This window comes from Chiloscyllium plagiosum, chromosome 5, assembly GCF_004010195.1.
Source record: "Chiloscyllium plagiosum isolate BGI_BamShark_2017 chromosome 5, ASM401019v2, whole genome shotgun sequence".
Classification (NCBI taxonomy): domain Eukaryota; kingdom Metazoa; phylum Chordata; class Chondrichthyes; order Orectolobiformes; family Hemiscylliidae; genus Chiloscyllium; species Chiloscyllium plagiosum.
In genome coordinates this window covers 36,865,749-36,876,872 of record NC_057714.1, presented here as the reverse complement: position 1 = coordinate 36,876,872, position 11,124 = coordinate 36,865,749, and the positions used below count along the sequence as shown (strand labels likewise).

The 11,124-nt window shown below is 37.9% G+C and overlaps 1 protein-coding gene across 2 annotated transcripts in view; it reads right to left on the bottom strand.

Moving 5' to 3' along the window:
- Positions 1-1,395: 1,395 nt before the first annotated feature.
- Positions 1,396-11,124, bottom strand: part of LOC122549803 (thrombospondin type-1 domain-containing protein 7A-like) — a 589,911-nt gene continuing 580,182 nt past the window's right edge. For both annotated transcript variants that reach the window (XM_043689852.1, XM_043689854.1), the window contains 2 exons: positions 6,772-6,859; positions 1,396-3,887 (listed from right to left, as the gene is read on the bottom strand). In XM_043689852.1, the coding sequence (XP_043545787.1) occupies positions 3,803-3,887; positions 6,772-6,859 (173 nt within the window). In that variant the 3' untranslated portion in view covers positions 1,396-3,802. The remainder of the gene's footprint in view (positions 3,888-6,771; positions 6,860-11,124) is intronic.

Sequence of the window (11,124 nt, the reverse complement as noted above, 5' to 3'; positions counted from 1 at the left end):
GGAATGCGTTGCCAGCAGCAGTTGTGGAAGCAAGGTCATTGGGGACATTTAAGAGACTGCTGGACATGCATATGTTCACAGAAATTTGAGGGTGCATACATGAGGATCAATGGTCGGCACAACATCGTGGGCTGAAGGGCCTGTCCTTTGCTGTACTGTTCTATGTTCTATGCCAGCACATGGAATGCCTTTTTAAAATCAAATATACTGCTTACTAGCTCCCCATTGTCTCTAGTATTTATTACATCCTCAAATAATGATGATAAATTTGTCAAATGTGATTTCCCCTTCACAAAACCATGTTGACTTGATTTGATTGCAAAATGATTCCCTCAATGCCCCAAAAATAATAAGAATAAAATGGCATTAGATTTATGGTTTTTCCACTGGGACATTTCTTTAATCCTGTGAATTTTGGGAAATTACTCCCAGTACATCTGCTTTTGTAGCAACCACAAGCTTTCAGGTCCAGGGTGCTATCAGCCTTTAGCGAAATTAGTTTTCCTACTACTTATTCTCCAGTGATAATGATAGCTTTAAGCTGTGAACCTATCAGTAGCAAATGCAGGAGAGGAAAGCCTATAATGAGAGGTGTGTGTGAAACACAGAATTTTGACTGAAGCAACAACCACCCACTGATTCAGTCTCTCTTGGGTCCAGGGACACCCATGCTCAGATTGCTTGCAGATGGGGTGATGCCAGCTGACCCCAAAACACCCCTTAAGATATGGTAGATGGGGACTATTGCTGTATGAACTCACCCCCTCTCCTTGGCTCTGAAGTCATTTACTAATATTCTAAATAGCTGACACGACTCAACTGATCTTTGTGGCTTACCAAAGCATACCGACTTTATAACGCTTCATTATCCTTCCTTCATGTCCATTCACCAACTATTTTCCATGTTCATATAAGATCATGTAAGATCCCCTGGTCCTGCTTTCTCTTTTCTAACAGCTTTCCATCCCACTCAAACTCCATCAAGAGGCTGCTCTCACTCCACCCAATCCCACTTCTCCATAGGTCCAGGCAAGTCCAGCAGTACTCCTGAACAGCTGCTCCTCCAGTCACTGTCCTATTTCATTCTCCTACTCAGGGGCAGAAGCTGAGGAACTGGAATGTGGTCTATTGCATTGTGGAAACTTACATACTGCAGAATTGGCTAAGCCAGAGGCAGTGGAGAGTGGGATGTTGGTGAGACCAAATGGAATCCTCCTCTCTCCGGAGGCAGGAGCCAGAATCTGCAACACCCACTGGCATTTCTGACAAAATAACGGTGTGCAAATGCAATGTGGAGAATAGGGATCAGTAGCAAAGATGCTGTTTCACTTGAATTTAGCTTCAAAGCCTTTGAATGTCTGATCAACTAAAATTAATGCAAATAAATAATTCAACTGTTGACAATATGTTTATTTAATGCTTCAGGTTGAATAAATGTTATCAAACAGTAACCTGCTATAAAGCACGTGCCACATCTTTCATCTTAAATATAATCATTACTCAATAAAATTTGGATTCATTTACCTCCACAAAAGTTTGGAGGGTGTACATAAACATTGCTTTAATTAAAAAAGAAAATATACATAATTTAAAAAATAAAAAGAAATGACAATATCTACAAATTAACAGTAAACCATTGGAATGAAAGAGAAACACATTCTTTTTGCAGATGCCACTTTCATTCAATAAGCATGCAAGCAACCTGCTGGGAGAAACAGTATGAGTTAATTTCATGTGTGGTGACAACTCCTTACTGACAATTTCTTTCAGTAAGGTGACAGATGTCAGCACACTGACCACCGATACAATTTGTTTATACCTTTAGAATCAGAAATAAAACTCCCAATGTCTTAACGGAATTTCAGATTGTAAAAAATTACTCTGTTTCCTTAGACACACCATATACCATGATCCAGCAGGTAATAGTTACTTTGTCTTATCAATTCATTGGAAAGGTATATTCTGATTACAGTGAACCAAAAGAGTCAATAATTTCCTGGAAGAGGTAATGTTGATGCAAGAGTTTCTTTTAGAGCAAAATAAAATACTATGTTATGTAAATGAATAATGATCAGTATGTTTAATATGCTTTGATTCTTAGTTCTGTCATAATTCTTTTGGACAAGTGACTCCTGAATATGTTGTATCAGAATAATAATTTATTTTCTAAGGACAGCATATAAAGCACTGGCAATATAGCATTAAGAAAATTAGCATTATTAACTAGATGCTTATTCCCACAAATGTCATAATTTTCACTAATAGTTTTATTTGAATGAAATGAACTGTGTGGCAACATTGATTTTTCTGCAAGTTAGCTGCTTTAATTAGAAATGATTGGAAATTCTGTCTTTTTGTCTGCTAACTGCAGATCCTGTTGTTTCTCACGTTTTGGTAATGATCATCAAGTAGCCAAAAAATGTCACCCTTTTAAAAGGAGCAACAGAAAAACTGTATAAAAGATTGAACTAGCAAAACAGCTCATGAATGTTTGCACAACATAAGCACGTAAGATCAGAACAATTACATTTTTCAGAAAATTCAACTAGATGCCTATAAATACTGCAACTATACTGACCACCGATAATACACTTTACAAAATAGCTGCAGTGACTATAGACACACACATATGTCTGTACATACACTAACTGAAATACTCTGATTTCATTTTGCCACAGTGCTGAACTGTTGCAATCCATGAGTAAACAATATTAGTTTGCTCCTTTTCAAACTATCTATTTTATATTACTGAGGTGAGACACTTTTGCTCGAAAGACGCTATTTCTAAAGTGATGACAGGTTGAGTGCATATCATGCAGCACTAATATAGTGCAAAGAAGTGTCTCACATTTAACAAGTGTTGCTGACCATGGTCTGCAGGCCATTTAAGAGACCATTTCATTCATTGGAATAAATAATATCATAGTTTGAAACATTAATAGTTAGGTATGGCCATTTGCAGCAGCAATATATACTGGAGTAATTGGCTAACTTGTTGGAAATACTCATACAGTTTCATACATAAAGTGTGGAAAGTTAAGGAGAAAATATTTAAGCTGTTAATAGTTCAATTTCCCAGTTGAACAGTTTTCATTTGTATTTCTTATCATCGAAGTTTGCAGTTTTTGAGCATCATGCTGTTTGAGAAACTCTAGCAGTTTGGCTGTCTTTTTTGCTCTTACCCTTAACTTATCATCAAGCACATGTATATTATTCTGGGTTACTGCATCAATTGTTGCCTTCACATTGATAGATGGATAACTTTTGCATCTTTTTTGCATTAATATTGGAAAGTCATCATTTTGTTACAGCTCTGGTCTTGGGTTCATAGTTGAAGTTGAAGGTCTGTTCTTTCTGGTAAGTGTACATTAGGTCTGTGAGCAGTTTTCAGTTGACTCCTAGTTGGATAACTTTCTCACACTGAAACATCATCATTGTATTTAATATAAAATCATTGGACAAAAAGCAATACAAAGTTCAATATTCCTTTTCAATTATGTCTGAACATCCTTTTCAAATAAAAGCAAAATTTGCTTTGGTGCATTGCAGAGAAGTTCTTCAGCAATATTTCAACTTGTTAACAATAGGCAGCTATTATCATTGAGGCCTGTATTATACTGAGAACGACATCCTGTGGTATGGTTTGCCATCCATCTTCCTGTAAAAATGTCACAGTGCTCTAGAAACTGACAAACTGTCCCAGAATTCTCTAAAAGACTGTAGACCAGACATACGGTACTGCACGTTTATACCTTACACTAATAAAGAAAGACTGGGAAAGATCTTCAAGCAACAAGAGAAATTACATGTCAGCATCTCCATCATATGCCAGGGTTAAAGGTTTCAGCTTATTGTTTTGCTTTCTCTGTGGTTTCTTGGGCTTTTTGCTACAAATAATGGAGGACAAAGATTCAAGTTACAATTAGCATGCAAACATGCCTTATCATATGATGTTACAATATTATAGCAATATGCATAGAAAAATATTTCAGGTTTAATCTCGAGGCAAGCTAATCACATTTCAAGGTGCTGTAAAATCACATTTAGAGACATTGTAAATAATATTACAAATTAGGGGTGGAAATCCTGTCAAGTTTTCAACACCAGAATTCTCTATATTGACTTCTGTCAGGGTGAGGACTGTATTGGCCAGCAAGGGATGGCCCAATATTCAATACTCTGCCAAAACTTTTATTCTTAATTCCCAATTGGAAAGCCATCATTTGGCTGGGACACCTGATTGGGATCTTTTCCTGGGAAACTATATATCACAGAAGGAATCAACACCTTTAGGAAAGGGAGGGTGAAAATTAAATAGAACTGTCACATTTGGGTAGGAATTTTACCTGCCTATGGCAAGGAGGTGAGAGGTGGCAAGTTGGCAAGTCGGCAAAATAGGATAGGAGGGGATTGGGACATGACTAATATGTTACTGCTGTAATTGGCAAGAATGTTGGCAAATTGGCCACTCATCAGGGGCCCAGTTGAACCATCTAATTCCATGGGGACATGTTGCTATGGTCCACATTACAGCCCCCAGTGCATAAAACAACCTCTGTGGTGACAACATTGTGCATCATAACTGCAACTCACCCAGAACCGTTGCTTGTCCTGTCTGGTTGATAGGCCCTGCTTCTCCTAACATCATTTACTACTCCTTGAGAGCACAGTCATCATTGAGATGCCCTAACCTACAACCTCAGCAATGACCAATGTTAGTAATATAGTCAGATGTAACCAGAATTCCTGAAACTCACTGAAGCAAAAACAGCAATGGGAGCTTGAGGCTGAGGTGCACTCACATAGCAGACAAATGAAGCATTACACAAACACTGTCGGGGTTTCACTTAGGAATTTTGACATCTACTTCAAGTCTTGGGAAAAATGTCTCCAGCATTTCTGTATGTGGCTCAACCAAGTATAAATTAAAAGGGCTCCTTGGAAAGTAAGTGCATATCAGAGGTAGAGAGGAAATGCCATGACAAAAAAAACTGAAACCATCTGTGATCTGAGTGCAGATCAGCCCAACCACCCAGGTACCCAGTTGAAACACCAGAAAGAATGAGCACCTTCATCTTGGATGATGAGAAAAAATGAGATGTGCAGGATTTCCCCTGGCACTCCAATCAAGGCAAAACAACAGCAGCAATAACTACATCCTGGTGAAAATATTTGCTTGGCCATGTGTGAGGTGCTATGTCATTGATTGAATCAGTTAAGTAACTAACTTAATTGTTAAAATCAGTTACATTAATTGTCACTGTTTCAGTAAATGAACAAAAATGGAAGTCACCAAAGTCAAAGAGGATCACAAGCTGCTCTCTCATTACAGAGAGAAGACTGCTGGTGAGTTCAACCTGAGGGTCACCATGTCTCAGATGGGGGGGTGGGGTTGAGAAGTGATGGAGTGATTCTTCATGGCAACCTCAGCCAAGATGGAAGTGAACCTGTGCTGTTGGCATGACAAACCAGCCATCCTGCCAACAGAGCTAAATAAATGTCACTAAGGAGATCACTCTATGCAAAGAAATGATGAAAGCATCTGGTTCTAATAGCTAGAAGTATGACTCTGAAACAGACAGGATCCAACTGTGAGGCTGGGAGTCAAGGCTGGTTCAGATAGCATAAAGGAAGCTCCAAATTTAAACAGCATCTTACCATTCACAACATCTGCAAAGAATACTTGACATCAAGTGGAAACAAAGAGCAAACATAGTTCATTCCGCACTAACCTTACATATCACGATTGGTGGTGTGCAAGAAATACAAACATTTTTTTATAACATTACACCAAATGTTATCTAAAAAGAACTAGGACTTGCTCAGTGTGACAAATTACTTACAGTACAAATTTAGAAATTTCATTTCAGCTGAACCATTCCTAGCTTGATTTGTTTCATAATCCGGTAATGAAGAGGAATGTTTTTATCATGTTGTATTTACCACATACTTTCAACCAATCAAAAAAAAATTCAATACCAGCGTGTGAAGCTTGAGATTGGAAGTTAATTCTTGCAAACATAAGAAATAGGACGACAATCAGTTGTATGAAACTATAATGCTGATATCGGGCCAAACAATGATAAGTTGAAATTAGTATTGCAAATATTTCTTCCATAATATTAGATCTCAATTAACATGTTAAATACCAATTAGTGGTTAGCATATGCAAGGGGGAAAGGTTAACAAAATGGTGTTTGCATTAAGTAAAACTTAAGGCTGCTTTCATCATGCTTATAAATGCCCCCAAATCTACTGCCTGAAACTGTTTTTGATTTAAAAGCGATTTGATCACAGACCCTGCAGCAATGCAAGGATTTGAAGGTGACATGTCACATAATACATTGTTTGGATCGTAGTAAGCATTAGACAGTAGCCCTTTGTTTCATGACTCATTGGGGTATTTCAATAATGCTGTTCTGTGTGGACAGAACAGATAGTTACATAAAGATTAACTACATACAGAACACAAGCTTTTTTTGAGATTAATTTCTATTATTTAACTATCTCTGCAGATTTACTCTGCAAACTTTAGTTTTTAGCCTGTCCATTTAAAGGTATTTCACAATTCTGAAAGAAAGATATGCACATTAAAAAGGCTTCTTAATAACATTTTTGTTAATATTTTCAAAGGGAATTTATTTTGAATAAAATGTGAAGTTCAGTAGTTTGCACACAATCACAGTCCTCTCACTCAACTCCTTTAAAGCCCGAAAGTATTACAGCTTTGCCTGTATATTTCTATGGTATGGGACAACACCACAAACTTACCAGGCTAGATAGCTCATAGAGACAATGAAGATTATTAAGACAAAACCTCCTGCTGCCACACCATAAACCCAAGTTTTCAGCTTCCCATCTACAAAGTAAAGATACCTTGTTAACTCTTAATAATGAACACAAATGAAACCTAAAAGGAATATGGACAGTAACCCAAAACAGTAGATTTATTCTGAAGCAGTGTTAATATTTGTATAATTCTTTGCCATATTGTTATATTTTTCTTGTTGCTCTAAAGCCTACTTTTCTCACATACTTCTATAACATTTTAATAAAGCAGCTAAGGTAAACAAATAGTTGGTGAAACAACCTAGTCCATACATAGAATCATTTGCAGTAGATTTCTTAATGCTTTATAAGGTGGTGCATGGGTTGGGCAAGGAAAGACCATTGGTTCATCTAGTCTGCCTTGCCACACATCTCATCAGATGTCATAGTGTGATTCTAGTACTAGTGACATTAACGCTACTGACCCTGAATCCTAGAAGTACCTTTAGGAATATGTGAGTAATATAGGATTCATGAAGCATAATGACATCTTATACTTTCACTTCAAAATGTCATACAGCCTTTTAATGGGAGAAAATGTCCAGTTCATCCCATCATGCTTGTTCACCCAATTAGAAGTTGTACAATATGAGAAATTACTCTTGTGTTTCAGTAAGTTTATAAGATACAATAGCAAGAATTGTGAATGCTGGAAATCTGAAATGAAATTGCTGGAAATCCCCAGCAGATCTGGCAACAGCTTTGGAAAGAGCAACAGTGTTAATGTTTCAGGTAGATAGCTTGGACAGAATAGACTAAATGGGCCAAATATTAAGGGAACTTTGCTGTCTATCTGACCCCATGCTGAGGAAGCCTTACTGTCTATCTGACGCTCTGTTGAGGGAGCCATGAATTTTTAAATGTTTCAATGGCTTTTAATTACAAATTAATTAGAAATATTTAGAGATGACACCTGTTTAAGAAAGAGCAACATTAGGAAAAAGGAACATCCATGATAAGCTAGGAGGCAGATGAGCACAAATGCCAACAGAGGGTAAAGCTGTGCTAACACTGTGCGAAAGGTCATATTCAGACAAGAACCAAAACAAAAATTAAAGGAGGTATAGAAGCCCAGATCCTTACACTTCGGTTGTTCATCTCTTCTGTTTTTCCCTCTAGTAAAACACTTTCCCCTTAGGTCTTTGTGCCTTTCACCTTTTCCTGCCTCTCGACTTGATGAAAACCTGTGACTCCTCCAATTTATTTCAGTTCTCTGGAAACATACAACGTGAAGCAGTAAGGGGGATTCTAATGTCAAGATGTAGATGGGCTTGGGTTGGTGGGACTTTAAGTTTTGAAAATATGGGTGTTGACCGTGAACTGCCTTCAACTCATCCACTTCTGATTTTAACAGAGGCAGAAATGCACTGGTGAAGTTTTGAGGGAGGGATGTAGAGTGTGGTGAACTCCTGTAGGATGGGGAGTCAAGTTAAATCTTATGATTTAATATTGACATTCAATGGCATTTTCAGTTGCTGTAACACTCAAAATCAATAGCTTAAGGCATTGCTATTGATAGAAATTTCATTAGCCCAGCCAAATACTATGACTACAATGACTTGTTAGAAGCTGGAATTTCCGAGGCGAATAAATACCTCCTGGATACCTATTGCCTGCCTGCCATCTACAGGCACATGTCAGGAGTATGACTGAATATTCGCCTGTTGCCTGATGAGTGCATCTCCAACAAATCTCAAGAGGCTTCATACAATCCAGGCCAAAGTAGTCTGCACCCCATTCACCATCTTAAAGATTCATTTCCTCCACATTGGCATACAGTGGTAGCAGTTACATCTACAAGATATGTTGTATCAACTTGCTAAGGTTCCTTGACAGCCACTTCTAAACCTGCAACCTCTACCACATTGAAACGTAACAGTAACAGATCGACAGATATGCAAAGGAACACCACCAGCTTGCCATTTACCCTCCAAATCAAATACCATCCTCACTTGGAATTATATTGTCATTCCTCCACTACCACTGCCTCAAATGTGGAAGATTTCCCTTCAGTATTGAGGAAGTGAGGGAATGCCTATACCAGATGGACTGACCAGTTAAAGCAAGAGTGTCACCACCACCTTCTCAAAGGCATTTAGTGATAGCCAATAAATAATAGCACAGCCAGCAATGCCTATAGTCTAGGAATGAATATGAGAAGTGTTGAAATATTGCACAGCTCACTGTTATTGCCATTTCAGATTCAATTTTGAACAGTTGGGTTTACCAAGCCTCAGGTAACCTGGTAACTCAAGGAGGGTGAAAAATGATGGATCGAGAGAAATAAGAGTTTTTCCAAAAAATTCACAACCTTTCTCATTAACTCTGTTTCCCTCTTTATAGAGACTGCCTGATCATTGATTATTCCTAGGCTTTTCAGTTTTTATTTTAAATTTGCAGGATGCTCATTGGCAGGCAATAACTTATTTGCACTTCACTTCTCTTCCAACAGAGGTCAGTATGATATCATTCCTTGATGCTTGCATGGCCATTTTTCTTTCGATGTTTCCAGCATTGTCATCAAGCTTACTCATATGTTTTCTAACAAACCATAAGCATAATATGTAAAGATTCAATTTATAGATTTTAATCCCTTACAAAATGCCTCTTATTTAATGCAAGGATTAACAGCAATGGAGATCACACACACAAAAAAGCACAGCTTATCTGGGTGATCATTGGCTTTTGCTTGTTGCAAAAATATGAAAGTCCGAAAGAATCACAGTGGCCTTCTAGATGTTTCAGGAGAGAGAAGCGATTGTGTTGAGAAAATAGACAGTTCAGATCAATGGAAATAGAATAGATTAGAACAGGTAGTGGCTATTCGCAAAGGAAAAAGAAAACAAAGGGAGTTTGGTCAACTCTACAAACAACTTTAATCTTGTACTGGCATTTAAGGAGCATAATCGGAATGAAAACCGTTCATAAAATATGTGCCGAATCAACAAACCACAAAAGTTAATGCTTCTAATTTTCCTTGGAGTCAACTCTCAGAAGACTTGGATGACAGACAATAATGATCGATTGACATTTTCTGGGCTGGAGGAACTGCTCTACCCTCTGTGGATTTCCCCAATGGTTGGAATTGAAACCCTTGCTTTTCCTGATATATATTATCAATCTGGATCTTGGTGTGAAGGGGATAATTTCAATGTTTGCAGATGACATTGTAGTTCTTGGAAGAATTATAAACTGTGAGCAGGACAGTCCAGAATATCAAAAGGGCATTGACAATTTAGTGGAGTGAGTGGATAGATGGCAGATGAGGTTCAATACAGAGAATTGTGAGGTGATGTACTTTATTCAGAACAACATTGAAAGACATTATAAAATAGGGGTACAATTCTAAAGGAGGTTTAAGAGCAGAAAGACCTGAATATCTATGTGCATAGATTATTGAAGGTGGCAGGACAAGTGCAGAGAGCAGTTAATAAAGCAGATGGTGTCTTGTACTCAATGCCCCTATTAATAAAGCTCAAGAGCAAGGAGGTGATGTTAACCTTGTACAAAACATGTGCTTGAGTATTGCGCACATTTGTGAGCATGATATTATAGGAAATACATGAACTTGTTGGAGGAAGAGAGATCTATAACAATAATTCCAGGTATGCGAAACATCAGTTGTGAGGATAGATTGAAGAAGTTGGGGCTATTCTTCTTGGTGAGAAGACGGGAAGAAGGCTGAGTGGTGATTCAATAAAGATTTTCAAAATCACGAGCAGACTGGATAGATTAGGCAATGTGGTGGAGGCAGGATTGATTGAGGCATTCAAGCCCATATTGGATGATAATCGGATAGGAATGATATGCAGAGACAGGGAAGGGGTTTAGCACTTGGTCATTCAACTAGTACAGGCACGATGTACCGAATGGTCTCTTTCTGCACAGTAACGATTCTTGATTCTGTGATTCTATAAACGCACTAACAATCAGTCTGAAACATTTTGCCTTCAAGACTCTCAAGGTGTAATTTTCAGTACTTACTAAAAAGTTCTCTAAAAAGAACCACAACAAAAAGTTCTTTAGTTATACAGGGCAGTTGTGAGCCCATATCTTGAATACTATGTGCAGTTTTTGATATCCTTACTTGAAGAAATATGCAAATGCTTTGAAGGTAGTTTGGAGAAGGTTTATGAGACTACTAGCTGGAATGAACAAATCATCTTCCAAGGGAAGGCTGGACAGACTGGGCTTTGTCTGAAGTGCATATTGGTGAAGGATTGGGTTAGGCTCCATTGTAATTCACAACCCCTTCCCCTGCCTTCCACAATATTTGAAAGGTTTGCTAACATTCAC